The 22,084-nt window shown below is 37.9% G+C and overlaps 1 protein-coding gene across 3 annotated transcripts in view; it reads left to right on the top strand.

Moving 5' to 3' along the window:
• Positions 1-1,544: 1,544 nt before the first annotated feature.
• LOC118262280 (serine/threonine-protein phosphatase 2A regulatory subunit B'' subunit delta) overlaps positions 1,545-22,084 on the top strand; it is a 151,846-nt gene continuing 131,306 nt past the window's right edge. For 2 of the 3 annotated variants that reach the window (XM_035573500.2, XM_050697809.1), the window contains exon 1: positions 1,545-2,736. In XM_035573500.2, the coding sequence (XP_035429393.2) occupies positions 1,849-2,736 (888 nt within the window). In that variant the 5' untranslated portion in view covers positions 1,545-1,848. The remainder of the gene's footprint in view (positions 2,737-22,084) is intronic. The other variant, XM_035573501.2, reaches the window with a different exon arrangement.

The following is a 22,084-nucleotide window of genomic DNA, read 5'->3' as shown; positions in this document are numbered from 1 at the left end:
GCCAACAGAAAAATTACGCAGACTGATTTTTTTCGCGTCCTTTTAACTTGGGTGAGTGAACATTGCCCACTGGCACGTTTATTTTTTTATCTAATCTCTGAAGTTATAGGCTGAACTTGAGCTAATATCAAGTGGTAGTATTTTCAAGAGAAATACTCCCTGATTGCGATGGGGATTTTAATTTTTACTATAGGTATTTTTCAATATATTTTCCATTTTAAATATTCCACTAAAATATTTTTGATACTTGATTGGCATGTTTAACTGCAAAGCAAAATATTAGATTTTTGAATCGGAATATTATTATTATAGGTCTTTATAAATTCTATTTCTGGTGCAAACATAAATAATATTTTGGGATGATTTCTATGAGATTTCATATTCCCTATTTTTCTATCTTTGCAGGTACCACTGTATGTATAAAATGACATAATGTTCGGTGAGATGTTAAATAGCCACTAGGACCTTGAATAATATTTTATAGGCCTAATGTAAAATACCAGGGCTGTTTCGAAACATTTATGAAAGCAAAACATGGAAAGCATTATACTGCTCCTATTAAGATATCAACAGAATCTATTTCCAATTGTTAAAAGCTCCAGCCGTTAGTATTTATTTTACAGATTGAAATAATGATTCCATTGTTTATGCTTGAAACTAATTCTTCTTGTTAAATATTCTCTTTTTCTTGTTAAATATTCGAACACAGAAACGGACACGAAGATATCTTCCCGTCTGTTTTTATGTAGACGCGGGGCACCGGGTGCAGTGTCGTTGCTTCGTAGAATGGTAAAAAAAATAAAAACTAGGGAGCGTGTAAATAAATACAAGGCGCGTGCTATTTGTGGCGGCGACGCGCGTGCGCGACGCATCGCCCGACGACGCCACAGATTCGCTCGTCACAGATAAGACATCGCTGGAATTGTGACGCATGGGATACGATGATGTTCTAAAAAAAACTTCAATAGACCAATCGCAGATTGCGAACACTTTGAATCAACTTATTTGTAGAATAGGCGTAGATTTGTTTACCTATTTTGTGGTAGCGTTTGTTTATTGTACATAAACAAGTTTTTCCAAAATATTTCATTTTAATATATTTTTATGGAAATTATCTTAGAGTTTTTTTACCACTAAATCCATTCTGTAGTTAGATAATCTTTGTGTCCCATCCTTGTCATCGTCATGCAGCTAAACTCCTAAGTGCAATCGGTTTGATTTATGCCTGATCCCATCTGGTATGAGCGTTTACACACTGACCCCAAGCTCGAAATTTTTATAATAATAATATTTCGTTCGTCTAACTAAATGATACCGAACAGTGAAAATGGCCCCCCTGCTATTAAAAAATAGAAACATAATTTTCCCAAAATGTTAGACTATCTATTTGCTTCCGGTTTCAGGAAATAGTATACACACTTTGCTGAAAGTGACAAACCTAATAATTAGTGTCAGTGAATGACCAAGGAGGTCGTAGGACGGGAACGGGAATCAGGAGGAGGGAGGCGAGCGGGCCGCGCCATGGAGCGGGCGCGGGCGGTGGCGGCGCCGCGCCGCAGTCCGCGCGACGTCCCTCCGTCGGCTCGTTGTGTGCGCCGCGCCGCACGCCGCCACTACACACGCGATCTCCTTTGTTTATTGTCGGACGCGTGCTGCTACAGCTGTTGTCAGTGCTGCACCGCGACCTGCCGCAGTGCTGTTCTTTTCAGTGTTTTGTTTTACTAGTGCACAACCTGTGGTGTTTCTGTGACCTGTGTGTGTAGATGGGGCTAACGGAGTGCCCCTAGAGTTACCGGTGTGGAGCGACCGACACCTCCGTCTACCTAGCTGGCTGTGAGAAGCTCGGTCATGGCGGCCACGGCCAGGCGCGAGATAGACACGGGCGAGGAGGATATCGCCGCCATCGCCAAACAGATTTCGGACCATGCCGAAGCCATTTATCAGACTTGGAAGGCGCGTGGCCTCGCACCCACGGAAATATTGTCGTGCAGGCCTACGCCCGGAATCAAATTGGCAGAGAGTCTGAGGGCTAAACCTAGGCCAGAGCCTAAACCCGAAATAAAACAGAGACCCGACTTTAGACAGGTTCATCGCCCGGACGCGGCTAGGGAACAAAGACCAGACGTACGTAGAGAACAGAGAGTCGACACTCGTCGTGAAAATTTTGAACCTGAAGCAGAGACCATAGAGGTGATGCTTCCTCCAGACCTGGTACCAGAGCGTAATGGTACAGCAGGCGCAGGCGCAGGCGCGAGGCGAGCAGACCCTGCTGCTATGCGGCTCGAGGTCGCTCGCGAGGAGGAGCGCCTGCTGCGGGCGCTGCGCACTGGAGGCGTGGTGGCCGAGCGCACTGCGGAGAGACCCGACGTGGTCCCGCCGCTGTCGCTGGTAGACTATGCCAAGAGTAGATACCAGGACAGGCTGGACACTGGGGCTAGGAAGCCGGCCGCTGGTGCTAGCGGCGAGCGCCGAGCGTCTCTGGGTTCCCATGTGACAGAGGCACGCTCTAAGTTCGAGGCGCGAGCACGTCGTGCGTCTAGCGCTGGCGCCGGCGAGCCCGCCTCCGCAGCGGGAGGAGCGACACCTGTGCGGCCGTTCCTTACGCGTGGATCAGTAGCAGAACGAGTGCTTATGTTTGAACGATGTCCAAGTGAGGCCACACTTGAATTAGCTAAAAGGAAATCTCCAGCAGCCACAACTTGGCGGGGACCACACGATGTCATCAATAGAGCACAGGTGAGACAAAGTCATATTAGCTGATGTTTTGTTTGACTATGCTGATAGAACATAAATTTATTGTCAACAAAAAGAGGGTAGGAGTTAGACAAGCGAAAACTAAACTAGGGGCCGGCGCAAAGCAAACAGTAATTATTTGTGCGCTGCTTGACGTTTGTTGTCGCGTCACAGACGCAGCGGATGCGAGCGGTGAACACGAGGTTAGCTAGATATAGTACATCGAGCGTGAACAGGTTAGCGGCGTTATTTGTGTAGATACCGCGATACACGATTATTTCGTGATTCAAGTACGTAGTGACATCAGCTGCTCCGTCAGTGTAGGCACTTGTAAAACTTTATATTATGTTGACGATGTATTGTCTGGTGCAAATATCTCGCAGCAAATGTTTGACATGGTTTGCATAAAAACATCGATGTTGTCGAGTGTAGATGAAGTAGAATGTATCACGACTATTACGAGAACTCGAATAGGATTGTAAATGTTCGACTTTGTCCATAATGAGCATCAACAGAAGGTCACAAGCAAATACCGCTCATATCTGCCCACTTCTAATATTCGCTGAGTTTTATTTGAACAGTTGATACGGTTGCTTCATTCGCCTGCGCAATTTCACTTCTTGTAGCTTTACTAACTTCTGTATTTTGTTAAGACATGACAGGACTGTGTATTCCATTGACTGCTGCTCGCCCGTCGGTTGTGTTATCTGTATGTATGGCAGTCTCTCGATTGATGTAATGACAAGCGAGGAGCACTGTCGAATAGAATGAGTCCAATGAACCAGTCCAGTTCGATGTTATTCAATCACAGAGCGCAGCGTGCGCTCTGGTTTACTAGCTGTACATATGGAAGCGTGTACGTTGTACGGCTTGGTTCGTTGCATTTTTGTCAAATTGCCAATTTGTTCCTCGTTGAATTGGTCCCACATACGACGCCGTATACGTGTTCCATAGATAAGCTTGGCCTTTGGAACAATATTGTATAGTTATTTGTCAAATGAATACAGGTCCAGTCATCTTCAGTGTAATTGAGATTCATCACAGCTGTTTTATTCATTAAGTCATTGAGGTTTAAGTTGTGGCTTTTCTGCAGAATGGATATAAATAACGACTGTAGTGAGTTTTGTTTATTATTTTGATCTGATTTAGTATGTTTGTGTCTAGTCCAGTGAACTAAAACTAGAGAATACTTATTTTGTAAATGCAACCATTGCACTGGGATAACCTAGCCACAATCTAGAATAAAAACCTCAGTTACAATAGAAAGAGGACATTATAGAAACGCAGCAACAAAGAGCACACAGAAAGTTTATATTCGTGAGACGATGGCTAAACACGCGTTTTCGTACAACCGTTACACTTACGCACGTGGAATCATAAACAACGACGAGCAGGATATGAATTCGAGGTATGCGTGTCACTTACTAAGGTGCAGCGCCTAGAACATAAATGTTGTTACCAAGTTCACAAAATTGGGACATTTCTCTCAGACGGTCTCTCGACATCTATCGCCTTCCAAAATATGCGATGCGATATATTTCTAAACGAGAAGAGATTGTTCACCTCGTCAAACTACTACGGCCACACAAAAAATAGTGTTCCAAATTTAAATCCACCGAAACGGCGGGAATGGCTTGGCTGACGCCCAGCAGAGTTAGCCGATTAGAGCCGACCAACATCCGAATGCATCCGAATGATGTCGGCCCACTGGGAATATAGATTCGTCAGTATAAATCGCTACAGCTCCCGTCGGACTCGGTCCGTAAATGTTTGCCCATTGTATGTAGGTTATGAGCATTGCGTGAATAAAAAGACAGGAAACCAAAATTGCATTATCATCCACATATAATCGGATAAGGCCGGCTAAATTGAGCGGAAGTGATTGTTCACAGTCATTGCAGTTGCGTATGGCATAGGTGTCGTGCGAGACTACGTTCGTGTAATCGTCTGTAATTGGGACGTCATGTTGTGCAACACGTTGCGAGAATGAGTACAGTTCCAAATGTCATGAATCCAGAACAATTGCGTTTTATCTCGCACGCACGTGTCGTGTCGACTGCGCCGATAAATTGCCTTCCACTGACATTTTCTTTGAAGTCTGCGGAAAGTATTGGTGAAGATGTCTAGAAGAAATTTGTGAATTAAGTTCAAACAAAATATACCACTGTATGGGTAGACGACAGCTGCGTTATACAGATACATTCGAAATAATCTTCACTTATTACCATCCATGTGAATAATTAGCGTAAAATTGCAGTTATGCCAAGTATAACAACGCCAACGTGCCATACAGAGAAGTCAACGTCTCTTGAAAACAAAATGAATTGATTCTTCCGCATACATTTCGTCTTTCCATCAGTTGGCAACTGTCTAGCGAAAGGGTTATAAATAAACGTAGGAGGCATGGAGCAGAAACTTGTCCGAAGCGATAGTATAGTAATAAAAGTTGATTTGAAATAGGCTAGGCGAAGGACCCAAGGCCGATGGGCAGGTCGCATGTTCTCACGCGACGCTGTGCGCGGGGCTAGTGGAAGCAGTTACAGTGCGATATGTTCTGACAACTAGTCGCTGTCGTTAGCTTTCTTTATTTATTGCATTCTTCGACGCGGTCAGGGTTCAAATTAGAATGAATCACTTATAACATGATTATAACTTCTCTTAGTCCTCTTAGTGTGTCCTATTCTTTAAAATTATTTTGATTGATCATGGTCATGAGGGATTATTTCCAAATGGGATTACTTGTACCGGGTAATTATTGGCAACATCTGGTCAGCTCTCTCGTACATATTGATTACAATTAATTAGCCACTTACTATCCGGCTACTATCGATGTATTACGACAATAGCTTATTGCTTATAGTTATTGATTGAGGAAAAGATTAGCCATAACTACATGGTAAAAATATTAAAATATCTAAGGTTTGAGTCGTTATTGCAGTATTAATTAATTTGATAAAATTATCCTGTTCATATTCCCTTTTGTTTTTATTATTATGCTATTCAGTCATTTCATTGTCATGTTCACTCAAATACTTAACTTTAAACGCACTTTAGACATTTTTTTGTTAGCAAAAATAGTTTCTAAACTAGAGCTTGCTACAAGCAGTAGTAGTATGCAAAGAGAAAGTGTTTTGTAGCACGATAAAGATCGTATAGCAGCGATTATGCAGTGATAATATTATAATGTTAATTGGTATTACGTATAGCGTTACTATATTACCATAAGTATTTTAATAGCTATCTCAGATGGTGATATTGAAGGTAACTTTATACTTGTACTAGTTATTCTGTTTATCACGGCCTCTCGCCGTTCAAAAGCGTTCTTGAAACTTTGTGATTAATTGTTAGTCTATCGTAAATATTGTCATTCTTGTATTCTATAGGTATTTTAAATGTTAAATGGTATATGAAGTTTCTTATCCGTATTCAAAAATACTATTGACTTTTTCATAAACAATTCTATAGTTTTTTTAGTTCTTTAAAAAAACACTCTTAGTGTCGTTTATCTGCCAGATTTTTTTTCAAAGTTGCGAAAATCATCCAATGACTTCTCTCGCCTTGAGCGAGGCGAGAGGGAATGTAGGACTCTTACTGACCAATAACTACCTTGTTCTTACTCCTGCTTTTCAAGCCGGAGCCCCGGTAAGCCCGCTAGGTAGTCCGCAGCTCCGGATTTTATTTGCCAGTTAGCTTCTTTATCGAGATGGCAACAACGTTACCATTGTTTTGACGCAATTATTTTGTTTCCACAAACTTTCGTGCGTTAGGTAATTTGTTAAACCAGTTTTAATTCTAAGTGCTTAAGAGTCTTAACACTTAGTCTTAGCTAAGGGTTTCTGAAAGTTCCTCGTCAGTTTTATGTCTTCCAAAGTTCTTGGTGTTAAGGTCTCCTTTCATAGTCGTGCCATGAAATCAAGTTAAACTATGTTAGTATACAAGTTTCACTATTCACGATTGTGTCGGGTTTACAACTAGACCGCGCGTTATGTTGCTAACTTTGTCGTAAAACCGACACTTGTATGTAAACGAAACGAAAGTCGGTGGAACTCGCTGTTTTATGTTTTTAGATCTGGTTAACATTGTAACGGTATGGTTTGGAAAACTGTTGTAGAAATTGTAAACTGTTTAATAACTATATAAGTATTGTCTGATAACTATCGAAGCGCGTCGCTTAAAGCTTCCTTGTGAGAACTGCTAGGGAGTGGAATTCTTTGTCTTCATGGCCTAAGCAAATAGGTTGCTTATGGGCAGACATGCTCCATCGTAGGCCGCATCATCGCTTCCCATCAGGCGACATGGTGGCCAACGTCGACCCATCAAATACAAAAAAAAAAATGGGTTGTTGAAAATTTAGTTTAGATACAAAATGATTGTTGAAACGGAGATTTAGAAAATTTAGCTTATATTGCTATTGAACATTTTTATTTTTCTTATATCTTATTCTTACGATAGTTAAGTAGACTCAGCTGGTACTACAAGCATTGTTGAGGTACACAATAGACAGGCAATCCCAGTAACTTTTCACTAGGTACATATTTTCTTGAAGAACCTGTGTTTGCTGACTTTGTTGAGTTCACAAGGACAATTGTTATTATTTATTAAGTACAGCGGGTCATTACGAGGAAAAATATTTTTGTTGAAGTGTATGATAGAGTTAAGTCACGCAACTCCGACTTCATATAAAATAGGCCTTTACTACGTCGTCGGAAGGTGGAATAGTAATTAATGAAACAACAAACAAACATTATTCTATATGAATAATAATTCGCCGCTGAATTTATTAACCTTTGTTTTCCCGCTAAACGGTATATTGAACTTTTGTTAAAATTTAGATATAATATAAACATATCATACACTAATCCGCTTTTTTTTTGTGTATGAATATTTTTTTTTTTTATCTTTTAAAAAACGTTAATATAAAATGAAGTATATTTTATTATGAATTTTTCTATTGTCTATTTAAAAAAAGCGTTTGGCAATAACTTGTAAAATACACTAGGTATGTGTAGTGAAACACACGTAAGTTGGTTGAACACTGATTTATTTCGGTATACCCTCACATTAATTACAATGGTTATTTTAGACATACCGACATAATATTCTTATAAATATACTACATCTTCCCCCTTCAAACAGAATAAAAAAATAAAAAAAACAAAATCGACACACGATACACTTTTACTTAATATACCTACGAAACTTAATACAAATAAGATTATAGCTAACTAGGTACTTAATGAAATGAAATAGGTTTATTACATCACTACAACAAAAAAAAAACAATTTAAACTTAGAATTAAACCTTATTTAAACCATTACTGTGGCAGACATAAACAGGTAATATTACAAAAAAAAAAAAAATAGAAAGTCTACAACTGAAGTTCTTTCACAACTAGGTCGGTATACTAATCACGTCCAAAGAACAGATCTGCAAGCATTCGTGTAGTTCTTTCCTTAGACCTCGTAATAGGAACCGTGGGTGGCGTCGGCGATTGCTCATTAACGCTACCAGTTGGACTTCTGTTATTCTCACCAGTATCCAGCAGTACTGATAGGGCACTGCCAGTCGCACCTTCAGCCTGTACCTGTACCTGTGGAGTCTGTGCCAAAGGCATGTCGTCCCGTCGTCCGTGCCCTGCCTTCTGTTTGCGCCTACGCACAGCTGTTTTCATAGCCAGCAACGGTGTCTTGTTATTATTATCAGTTATAACCGTAGATCGCCTCGATAACTTATTTACGCTCTCCGTAGGTGAGGGTGTGCGCGCAACTAATTGACTACGAGTACGTCGATATTGGTTGCCACAAACATCTTTCACGATATAAGAGCGAGGTTGAGATGCGCGTGATATTACCGAAACCGGTTTCCTAATATCATTACTAATCAAAGTCGCTTTGTCCCCTGGTGATAGGGGTTTCAGCGGTTTAGCTGATCTATCATAATATTTTTTAGTTTTGTCTCTGTTACTGATTAAAGCCTTATAATTCCGGTCATTATCTACTTTCTCAATTAACAATTTTGTAATTATTGGCAGTTTAGTATTTAAACGTCTACCCATTAAAATTTGTGCCGGTGAATCCATGCCGTTACGTGGGGTAGTCCTAAAATTCAGTAAAGACAATGAAAAATCTTGACCTGAATCTACACATTTTTTTAACATAGTTTTAACTGTCTGAACTGTCCTTTCACTTTTACCATTCGATTGTGGATAATGCGGCGATGACGTTTCGTGCCGTATCTCCCAGTCACGCATAAAATTCTTAAATTCCTGTGAACTATAAGCCGGCCCATTATCAGTTACTAATTCCGCGGGTATGCCGTGCCGTGCAAACTGGTCTTTCATGAAACTAATCACAAGCTTAGAGCTCACACCGGACAATAAACCTACTTCTACATAATTAGAAAAGTAATCCACCAAAACAATATAACTTTTCTTTTTATATTCAAAGATGTCAGAGCCTAGTTTATGCCAAGGTAATGCGGGCACCATGTGCTGCAACAGAGGCTGACGACGCGGACGCGGCGCGTGCAGCGTGCAGGCCTCACAGCTCCGCACCACGCGCTCCACGTCCTCACACAGTCCCGGCCAAAACATAACCTCGCGCGCACGACGCTTACACCTTTCTATACCTAGGTGGCCCTCATGCACTCGCGATAACATTTCATCTCGTAAAGCCCGCGGAATAAATACACGCTCCCCTTTCAAAATTATCCCGTCCACATAGTGAAGTTCTTCACGATATGGCCAGAAGACTTTCATATTCTCAACTACATCACGCCTATTCTTAGGCCAGTTATTTCTTATATATTCTACTAATAATTTACAATCACTATCTGTCTCGGATTCTTTTTTAATTGCTTCCATTTTAGTACAACTATACGGCATGTTATTGATCATGAAACACGTTTGCACTTCAACTTCATCAGATACCTGTTCATGCATCGTTTCAGTCAAAGGAGCCCGAGATAAAGCATCCGCTATATACATATATTTCCCCGGTGTGTAGACTACTTTAAAATCATACCCTTGCACTCTCATCATCATCCTTTGCAGCCGGGCTGGAACTGAGACTAAGGGTTTTTTAAATAACGCTTCCAGGGGCTTATGGTCACTTTGAATAGTAACGTCAGACCTACCATAAATATACTGTCTGAACCGTTCAACCCCAAACACAATGGCCAGCATCTCTTTCTCGATATGCGCATACCTGCTCTGTGTTTCGGTAAGTGTAAGGGAGGCAAATTCCACCGGGCGGCCCTCCTGCAGCAGTACGGCACCCAGTGCCACACTGGATGCATCTACCGACACCACCACTGGCGCACTCTCACTGTACAATGCCAATACCGGCGCATTAGACAACTTGTTTTTCAAGTTGTCTATTGCATTGGAGTGTTGGGGCTCCCACACCCACTCCGATTCCTTTTTTAACAACATTCTTAACACATTCACACTCTCTGCATAATTGTGAATAAATTTTGCTAAATAATTTGCCATGCCTAAAAATCTCTCTAAAGCCTTCCTATCAGCAGGATAGGGCATCTCCATAATAGCTTTAACCTTTGAATCATCCGCTTGCATACCATTTACATGAAACTTATGACCTAAATATGTAATTTCGGGTACCCCAAACTTGCATTTATCCTGATTAAATTTTATGCCTACTTCCCTGGCTCGCTGCAACAGACATTCCAATCTACGGTCGTGCTCATCCACAGTACATCCCCACACGATCACATCATCAATAAAGGACTCCACACCTTCTAAGTCCTCTAAATGCTGACGGAGCTTTGAATGAAAAACTTCCGGTGCACAGTTAATTCCATACGGCAACCGTAAAAACTGATATCGACCAAAAGGTGTACTAAAAGTACAAAGATCAGCACTAGCCTCATCGATTTGAATCATCCAAAATCCACACCTTGCATCTAGCACGCTGAATACGGTAGCCCCGCGCAGACGCGCAGCTAACTCGGGCACTGTCGGCAACGAGTACTGCGCACGCCGCACCGCACGGTTCAAAGGTCGAGGGTCTAAGCAAACACGAATACTGCCATCTTTTTTTGCAACTAACACGATAGCATTTACCCAATCTGTCGGGTGTGTAACCTTCCTAACTACACCCAAAGTTTCCATTCTATTTAATTCCTTCATTAACTTATCTTTAAGCCCTAATGGAATTTTCCTAGTTGGACAAACTACAGGCTGTACACTACTATCCACAACAATACTGTACTTACCGGGTAATTTACCCAACCCTTTAAACAAATCGGAATATTGTTCAATATTTATAGCATTGACTTGATTAATTAAACCTAAAGTAACACAGCCTTCCAAACTAAGTACATTTTGACATTTTAAATCCGCAACAACAAAAGACAAACTATAATGCATTTTATTAAAAACAAAAGCCAGCTTATCAGTTCCGAGAATAGGTAAGCGGTTACCTGTAAAGGAATGTACTCGTTTTGTAAACGGCATAAGGTTGCTAATAGATAAACCCAAATTCACATAATCCGTTTTAGAAATAACATTTATCATTGAACCCGTATCTATTTTTTAACAAAATATTTTTTCCATTACATTTTACAACTTCAACCCATTCATTAGTTGACTTACGTACTTTTTTGTGGTCCTCAATTGTATTAATATAAAACATATCATTAGTACAACTGCCGTCACTGTCACTGCTCGCCGTATCCACACTTAAATTTAGCACTTTACGAATTGCTTTCTTTTGTTTACATACCCGCGAAAAGTGACCTTTTTTATCACATATAAAACACAAGGCATCCCTTGCCGGACATCGCTCGCCACCAATACACCATCCCTTGCCGCATTGTTGACAGGCGCTTCTCTGCACCTGCACTTGCGTCGATGATTCCGCCACGCGATCCCGGCGGCTCCCGCTGGCACCGCGTCCGCGCCATCCTCTCGCAGACCGTCTGCCTCGCGCACCGCCGCCGTCCACTGCATCCACTTGTACAGACTGTGACGTGCCGTCAATGCACTTACTCTCCTCTTTAGTTACTTCGGCTGCCTGACAGATTTGTATGGCTTTCGCTAGCGTTAATTCCTCAGCACAAAGAAGTCGATCTCTGACTTTATTGTCGATGATACCGCACACTATCCTATCGTGTATCAAGCTTTCATGCAGGTCCGCGAACTCGCAATGTTGACTCGCGACCCTCAAGGCAGTAACATACTCGTCAATATTTTCGCCCTCTTCTTGATAACGAGTGAAGAATTTAAATCGCGTTACTGTGATATTTGGTTTCACGTCGAAATACTTGTCAAACTTTTTAAGTACACAGTTGACGTCATCTTCGCTTTCACCATCCTCAAATTTAAATGTCGTATATCGTAGCCAGCCGATCCAATGAGGTTCACCAACAACCCAGCCTGAACTTCCTTGGGCTCTTTGCTCACTCCAGAGGCTTTAAGAAACACATTGAACAGCTGCCGCCATTTGCGCCACGCCATGGCGCGTGCGGCCGGACCGCCTTCAAGAGATAATTCTGCTGGAGGACGTGCGTGTTCCATAATTGTGCGCAAGGACTATGCACCACTGAACTTTATAAACAATATTTTATATCCGTTCGAGTTCGTTTTAACCTTAGAAAACGTTAAAAACGATGCACCGCTGTCACCATGTAGTGAAACACACGTAAGTTGGTTGAACACTGATTTATTTCGGTATACCCTCACATTAATTACAATGGTTATTTTAGACATACCGACATAATATTCTTATAAATATACTACAGTATGGTGGTACTTAAAATTACATGTCATTTCGTAGTTAAAGAAATAGTTAAAATAATTCAATTAATCCTCAATTAGGCACTTTTGAAACGTCAAATTGAATTGTCCGTACTCGTCCCAAAGTGTAACTTCGAGTGGAGAAGAACGAGAAAGAAACTCCATCATTAAGCAAGAAACTCTAATACTAAAAAATACTGCAAATTACAATATAATTTGCAGTATTTTATATGAATTTCAACAAGTCACTATGTAATTTCAGTGCTGAAATTAAGTACCTTATACTAAAAGCGAGGCCTTGTTCTTTGATAAATATCTCAGTATATTACAGATAACAGGTTGTTAACAACTAACCTATATTTCGATTGCATGCATTACGATATTACGAGTTGTGTGTTAGTGATACGCGCCAATGACCGATACGTTTGACAATAATAATATTGACATTATTTTGACGTTTGATACCGTTTGCCGTTTGGCGGGCTCTCTGATCTTCCCACTTGAGTAGAGAAGAGATTGTTGATTGCGTTTGTTATTGAGTGGTTTAATTTGTTATTATTATCTTTTATTATGTAGGTCTTTACTAATCATGGGACGATAGGGTCCTGGTCATTTGGGACGCGAACGGGACAAATTGAGAGTTACTTATAATTTACTTACTTTTTTGAGGAATAAAAAAGTGACGTTATTAATTAAGTATGTTTTACGGCTTAGTTAAGTAAGTATATAATTGTTTAACCAGGTAACTCGACTAGTTTCAATACATACTAGGGACTTATAGTCATATTACATGACAAACGATACGGCAAGCTGTAAAACATAGTTCTTAATAGTTCTCACAAAATTAAGTTATGGAACGGCCTGATTAAATATACCGGAAAAGGTTTTTGTCTCAAATACATAATTTTTAGTTCCAGACATCATCTTAAATGACCTTATACCAAGGAGAATTATAACTTCAATATAATGACGTAAACACGCTTAAATCATCAGTATTGATGCATCACGAGAGTTCACATTTAATAGACTTTTTCCTTATAATCGTTTCGCATTTTTATAAGCAAATAACTTAAGACAACACAAGTTTCATACAACGCACTTACTTTACAACATTATAAACATTAATTTAATAAAATTAACACAGTATATAACACCTGTAGTAATTCATAATACATGTATAGATACTTAGAAGCAAGTCATATGAATATTGAATATTTTCCTGTCCCATATTATGAACACTTACCTACTTGACTGTTCAGATGCTAATTATAAACAAACGAATCACGTCTCTCTAACTAGAAAACAAAATCATACACTGTTTTTAGCTAAACGTATGTCAATATTGCATAATATTGCACCATGGGTAATAACACATTATTTGTACATATAAGTATTGTGACTAGGTACGTAAAACTTATCATAATGCATGTTTTTGCTCGCAAATCATCCCAATCATGACGCAAGTACAAAGAGGAGATGCCATAATGTGATTTTGCAATGTCACAAAAAACGCAGTGTCCAATGATAGCATAAGTAGACGTGTGTAGATAGTTTTTTTATTGTCAATAACATCAGCACTATAAGTGAACATACAAACAGTGTAAAATAGCTTTAAGAATATATATGACATTAGCTAGCCTATCTATAATAACTTTGGTAGATCCAAAGATACACTATACCAAATACAAACTAGTGTCATGCATGGAAGTAACCAAATCTCAACATCCGATTATCAAATAAGAGAGATCGCTATCGATATGAAAACTTTCATCTATCATATCGATATGAAACGAACACATGTATCGATTACGTAACAGTAATCGTAAAGACTGTCCAGCTTATTATGAATGATTAGATACGATTAATGGCTTGTCAAAATTAATTGAACGACGTACGGTTGAGATGACTTTCACTATATCCTTATTTAAGTTGTGACAGGTAGAATGGTGGCCATTCTTGATACTTTACATTCTGTAATTGGGTACTTTACGTCGTTATAATGTCATTTATCTTGTTCGTCAAATAGTTGTGATAGGTGAACGTGAGAAACGGGGTTTAGTTTTACTGTAAGAGTGTTATTAGAGCTAGTTTGGTTCGTTGACTGGTTTTTGGCTACATTTGGGCATGTAAGTTCAGTAAGTAATAAAACTGTTGATCATATCAAATTAGAAATTTTGGCGTCATACCTAGGTAAATAAAATACGGACTGCTTAGCGGGTTACCGGGGCTACGGCTGCAAAAGCAGAAGTAGGAACGGGGTGGTTTTTAGTCAGTAAAAGTCTGACACTCCCTCTCGCCTCGCCCAAGGCGAGAGTCATTGGATGATTTTCCCCCCTCAAAAAAGGTAAATAAAACATACTATCCTCTGTTTTGAAGTAAGTAAAAAGAAAAGTAATTTACACCCCTCCTAACTTCTAAGGGAAAGTTAGTGTTTTGTTTTTCCTTTTATTTTTTTTTCGTAGCAAATTGAACTTGGTCTCTAGGGCCCATTTCACACGGTACAAAGGGTCTATCCACTAACGATTGGTTAAAGTAGCTGTGTGCTATTGCCGCCATTATTTTCGAATTGCCGTTGTTATACACATCCCGTGTGTACATAGTACATATCAAGCTTTACATAACCAGTTTACCACGGTCTCGCGTTGTATGACCTTCTGTCTCATTCGACGGTCAGTTTATACTGGTTTTGCATAGCATGATGTGTGTGATGACTGATGAATGAGTTTCCTCCTTTTTGCGCGGTTCAGTCTGCAGTGGTCATCAATCATGCGTTGCAGTGTTGGTGTTCAGTGAGGTGAGGCTTCTATGTTTTTTTTTATTGTATGTGTATTATAATATGCTTAGATTGATTTCACATAGGTATGTGTAGCTACTAAGATATATGACCCACGGAAACTTTAGTTATAGGTAATGTTAAAGTTTTAAATCCTGTTGTGGTCGAAGTATAAATAAATGCAATTAACTACATGTCATCGTTCTTGTTTGGCATTTGTTTTGAACAAGTACAGGAAAGAAATAATAATTTTATTATAATAAAAATAAACAAGGCATTCAACTGTCAACTGTCCTTTAACGCAACACCTCAAGTGACATTGAAAACGTAACATTGGATGGTTAAGTTGACACGAATCGATTTCATGTTTAGGAAGCCCGGAGGCGGCACATCTCTCACGCCGGCAGCGGCGACCGAAGCAGTACCTACATGTTTTCACTTTCACACGTCTGTGCACTCTTGCATAACTTATCATTTAATTATCCGTCATACTTGGATTATGGGATTCCGGTGACTTTTTAATTGCTGATATTTGATAGCTGTGGGTGTGACGTGAAGGTTGCATTGTGCGTCGCGGTTGCAATAAATTACTCGAACAACGCGTAGCTGTTGGAGATATTGCAATTATGTGCACAATGGGTGTTTTGTTATTAAATACTATAAAACGTTTACTATATGCTTTGGGTACTAAATCAATGATGTAAATTCATGTCATTTTTAGATACTTATACGATGTAAGAAGGTTTAATGTGTTATGAGCAGGATTTTTGCCCTATCTTGGCTTAGGAACAATTATAAGCTGCTCAAAATCGCTTTAAGTGCCGTAAAGGTAGAAAACGCACAACTTAATGCACAATCATTTGAGGGAATTTCTTCTGCTGTTGCAGATATTTGTTGCTATCGATCACAATAGTAATTAAAAACTGATAAACAACCCAATCCAACAGACCTAGCAATTAAAGCTACCATCCAAGTTTGTACTCGGAAATATTAAAAACCATCCTCTCCATTCACAAATACAATATTGAATCTCAATATTCGTTTCACGTCGCTCTCAAGGAAAGACTTTCCGCAGTTTCCGCCATTATTTGCTAAGGCACAGGTAAGCAAACAATTCAGCTATTCGGAATGCCTTCTCCAATCTCCATCGATCAATAGATAGGTACTTATATTATTGCTTTACCTACGTTCTTGTGTATGTAAACAAATATACTTAGGAGCAAATAAAACAGAGCCACTAGAGTTTTTATTTCATTTTAAAGAACCCTCTATAATTTTAAAATCATATTCGTTTTACAAAAATAATACTTTCATTTTAAAGCTACTAAATTGCCTTTCCGGAGCTGCGGACTACCTAGCGGGTTTAGCGGGGCTCCGGTTTGAAAAGCAGGAGTAGGAACGGGGTGGTTTTTAGTCAGTAAGAGTCTGACACTCCCTCTTGCCTCGCGTAAGGCGAGGTAAGTCATTGGATGATTTTCCCCACTCAAAAAAAAAAACTTTATTGCCTTCAATACGACATACGTTATCAATTAATAAAATACTTGTAACAGAAAATATTTATCAAGAAATGAAAAAGAAAAAACGCTAGTGGTTCCGTTTCTTTGCTCCCAAGTGTATGATAATGTACGTTAGGTTAGCTAAACATGAATATGCATGCATCCTTGTCTTTTGTTTTGTCACATAATGCGTGTTTCTTCATTTGTATTGTAGGTACATGTATGTAATTAGTTAATTTACATAGAGCATAAATCCCTATATTTTGCTGTTACTCTAACAATCCAAAATTAATTTGGAATTGAACATTTAAGTTGTTTTTTTTTTGTTAAAATTGAAGGAATTTTATTAAAGAAACATAGTAGATACAATAAAAATCTGAAGAATTTGTTTCTTTATTTTTTTGCAAACGTTATTCTTGTGTTTACGTTTGGCTATCTAAACATTGAGAATATTGTAGTAAGAGGTTGTCGTAATTTTACGAGTATGATTCATTCTAACTGTCAGACCTACAGACCTAAAGATATGTATTTAAAACATATCATAGACTTATTTTCAATTCCTTCAGCCATGTTTAAATAGCATGTATTGTAATTACAATGTATTCTTTAACCAAGTGTTTTCATTATTTACCACAAAACGAGAATTTCAGCGAATCTCCGTATAATTAGTTCCGTTAATTGCCGGATGATTCACCAATGCAACCTTCATGCGAATTAATAATTGCCAGTATAAAAAATACTAGACACCGTAAATAGTGTTTTTATTATGCTAATTACTGTCTAGCGTCCAAAATAATTGAATTATCATTTCCTTAATCAAACTACCTTATAAGACAAATCCGCGTTGAATTGATGACATTGAGATTACTTCGGCACGTTTCCCGTGGTAAAATTTGCTATTTTATAGTGAGAATTATGTCCAATAGATCCTTTGCTAAACTTATGTTTCTACTACTAAACGTACTAAAAATCATCCAATGGTTTCTCTCGCCAAGTGACTTTGATCAGGTCGCTTCCAACCGGCCTATCTAGAAGTCATTGTGGGACGCCTATGTTCAGCAGTGGACGTCCTGTGGCTGATATGATGATGATGATGTTTCAATATTAACATCAATAGCGTATAAGTGGGCACTACAGACCAAAGGCTTCTTCTCACGGAGAAGGTTTGAGCATTAATCACCACGCTTGCTTTATGTAGGTTGGCGGATCTTATAATATGTTTAAAGGTATTAAACTATTTAATAGTTAACTAAAAAGATTCTAACGTTTAATCCTGGTCTTTTTATAAGGTTAAATTCAGTTAATTATCACATTCAGTTTCGTTTCGTTAAGAGATTCGCTTTCAGTAACAAGTAACGTTGACATTGATAAGTTTTTTCACGTCATATTTATAGAAAAATAAATTAATACCTTGCTGGTATAATTACGAGATTGAAATCTTATAAATAAGTATTAGTTACAGCCTAATTAGCGGTCTACGAAACTAATTATCGTGTTCGTTAGTAAAACAATATTATATTCCTGCTCATATTTAAATATCATTAAAATACGGTAAGGTTTTCATTTCAGACCTGAAATATAATGAATAAAATAATGATTATAATTGTAGGCACAGACTTAATTGACCTGGGGCCCAGTAGGGCTGATGCCTGATCCGGAGCTGCGGACTACCTAGCGGGTTTACCGGGGCTCCGGCTTGTAAAGCAGGAGTAGGAACTAGGTGGTTTTTAGTCAGTAAAGAGTCTGACACTCCCTTCTTGCCTCACCCTAGGCGGGAAAAATAATTGGATGTTATTCCTCCCTTAAATAAAATACTTAACTGACCTTTCTATTATTTTTTTAATATTACATAGCATTTTACGTTTTAGTTTAAGTTATTGAGGAAAATGTTTATTAAATTAATTTTGTTTCCTAAGGACGAGTATAAAATTAGATTGTCATTTTAAATGTTAATGTCGAACAGGAAAAAATAATAAATCGTATTGTTAATTCTGATTTAGGATTGTGATCTTTTTCCTTAATTCCAAAATATACCACCTCGGTATTATTGATTAATATCGAATAATGCGTTTTAGTTTTAATACAGGTTTTTTAATATCAAATTAAATATCACTTTTAACAAAATCGGCGTCAATCAAATGTTGGAAGTCAGCTTAATTAAAAATTGTTGATTGAAAACATCGTAAAATAAGTAGAATTTAATAGAAATAATCTGATTTTAATATATTAAAAAAATAATACATATTATAAATAACTCGAAACATCTAGAACATGATGATTTATTTTATTGGTTAATACAAATTTAATAGCAGATTCTCGATTAGCATATAAGGGCGGGTAATTTCGTTGTAGGTAATCGCATTATACTCTTGTTGTTAACCTTTCTTTAATGGCAACAGTTCGTGAGAGGTCACTCGACTACAGCAAAGCGGCGAACAGATTACCAAACCCACGAACATTCACAAAATATATCACGAAAATTGGTGATAAACCAACAACCTATACAAATAAAATAGATATACATAAATCAGGGACTCACTGCAATCAAATAAGTGCACCGTTCAATTACTGGTATTGCCATAACTCATAAACATTCAGAGAGTAATATTAACTCTTGCAACACTGGTTAACCGGCATACATCGTTCGGACTAATATCCATAAATATGGACTTAACACACGCCTATAATTTCCGCTAGGGACGCTGTACCCTTTCGAACTAGCTTTCTAGAAGCTAGGCATTTGAAATTACAATTTTATTACAGTCCCTTGTAAGCATCGGCGGCAATTTACTTTCATCATTCAGTAGCTATTTCGTTGTCACTTTGTCAATGGTCGACGGATTAACGCTACGGTTAGACGGGTCATTTAAATGTAGATGTATTTTGTGATGTTCATCTGTACCTACGCTCAAAGCGAGTCTGAATTTATATTGTGGTATTGTTAAATGGTGAGCGATCCCTTCAGCGAACTTTACTTTCTTATACGACTCAATAATGAAACACACACACAACGTCACGCTTTTTATCCCCGAAGGAGTAGGCAGAGGTGTACTTTACGGCACGTAATGCCGCTATACAATGTACACCCACTTTTCACCATTTGTGTTATAAGTCTCATGTAATAAGGAGCGAGCCTATTGCCACATCCTGGACACAATTCCACATTCCGTGCTACTACCGAGAAAAAAAGCCCAGAAATACTTTGCCCAACCTAAAAATCGAACCCGAGACCATAAATTAAATGTATATGTAATGAAGCACCTACTAATGTCCTGTTCACAGTTTCTACACAGAGTCTCCTAACTTACCCAAGGTACATAAATTATAATATCTCAGAGCAATGTAAATTGAATAATTAATTATTACTGAATTGTTTGTATGCCTGTCTGTTTGTTTGTCCCTTGGAACTACGAGTAGTTAGGTACTGATGTTATGCGAGGCTAGTCGGTTAGTTTCCATACATAAACGTTAATATGATTTAACAACAGAATGGATTTAATATAAACAAACTATAGTAAATAAGCAGTGGGTACTTAGCTGTAGATTCATTTTCAGTAGTGTCTAATCTCAATCTCGTTTGTAAAGCTCAGTGGCGCCAAAAATATTGCTCATGCTGAAAATACCGGAGAGTATTTTAATTTTAGATAAATTTATAGATATTCTCAACATAAAAAATATTATACGCAAAAAACTTAATAAGTTACTGCAATATAAATGAAGTCGTTACGTAGATTTGAACCCTTACTCTAGTATCCCAATAAAGTTGAATGTTAGAAGTTCATTAACATCGTAATGGCGCCGCGGTGATGCGCTGTCATATGTCATTGACTCACACAACCCGCGCGTTCAAAATAACAAATATTTATTCAAAGAGAAACATTTCAATTTCTATTTTACCATAAAATATGGAGACTCAATTATACTATTTGAAACTTTATGAATATTTTAGGCGAGTGATCGTAAATTCATTTCAATGCGACATCATCTCCAATTGTGTGCAGGAACGATAATCCGATAATGGGACATTTGAATGTCGCCACTCGGATCCACTTATCATACAGCCAGCCTACCATCGACAATAAAAAAGTAAGCAAGGCCGAGATAGCTCGTAGTTAGACACAATACGTTCCATTGACAATAAGCCAGAGATGATACAACTAGGGTTGCCAACCGTACTATTTTATATAGTTTGTACTATATTTCGGGGCTCCGTACTATTTATGTTGAAGAAATATATAGTACGCAATAATACTACCTATATTTCCGTACACCCTTTGCTTAATCAAAATATTTTGTACGAATTACAAAAAATAGGAATAACTCTACAAGAATACTATAGTTTTTTAAGCGTACTATGTTTTTTGCTCAGTTTAAAAAATTCTATATTTCGATAAAAAAATGCTATAGATATTTTAAAAGTACAATTTTGTTTATAGTCTGTGGTAACTTTCATTCTCATTCCTTATTTATTTCGCAACATTACTAGAAAACTTTACGTCAAGTTATGTAAGAAAAATAGTTGATTAATAAAATGGAAAAGCAAGACTTAATTAAACATTAATTAAGCGACTGTTTATCAAAACGTTTGGAGAATGTATTTAAATTGTAAATCAGCGAGCAAATACTTCGCTGTGCTGTCTACGAGGATACCAACTTATTTTAATACTAACTTGTTTTTTAAACATTTGCTGTTCTTGATCTTGACAAAATAATAAAATAAAGAATAATTTTATATATAAAGAAGATGTTTTATTGATCTATACATATAATAAAATCGTAGAAAAGTGCTGTCTGTACATTGAAAATAAAAATAAAAAAAATAGCAGGGGTTATTGTTTGTCGATGTCGAACCCAAAAATGTAATTAACTTTTTTTTGTCTGTTTGTCTGTTTGTCTGTTTGTCTGTTTGTCTGTTCGTCTGTGCGCGCTAATCTCAGAAACGGCTGATCCGAGTTGGATGCGGTTTTCACGAATATATTGTGGGATGCTTAAATTTACATTAGTGTTTGTTTCATGTCAATCGGTTCATTTAATAAAAAAGTTATGTCAAATTAAAGAATCACTCGAACATTCTATGCTTATACCATTAATCTCCGACTAAAAACGGATTTGGTTGAAATTTGGTACAGATATAACAGAACCTTAGAAAGGACATAGATATATTTTTATTTCAAAAATCAAAAAATAAAAATAAGAAATAAATTATTTATAAATAATTCTATGTCGATCGTTACACGACTTCGGTTCATGTTATTGTTTTAATTTATAGAAAAAAAGTAAATAAATAGTAAAAAGGTATGAAAAAAATAATATCAATATATTAA

The sequence above is a fragment of the Spodoptera frugiperda genome, chromosome 12 (assembly GCF_023101765.2).
Source record: "Spodoptera frugiperda isolate SF20-4 chromosome 12, AGI-APGP_CSIRO_Sfru_2.0, whole genome shotgun sequence".
NCBI classification, from domain to species: domain Eukaryota; kingdom Metazoa; phylum Arthropoda; class Insecta; order Lepidoptera; family Noctuidae; genus Spodoptera; species Spodoptera frugiperda.
The sequence above is the reverse complement of the archived record's forward strand: the minus strand, read 5'-3'. Positions and strand labels throughout refer to the sequence as shown.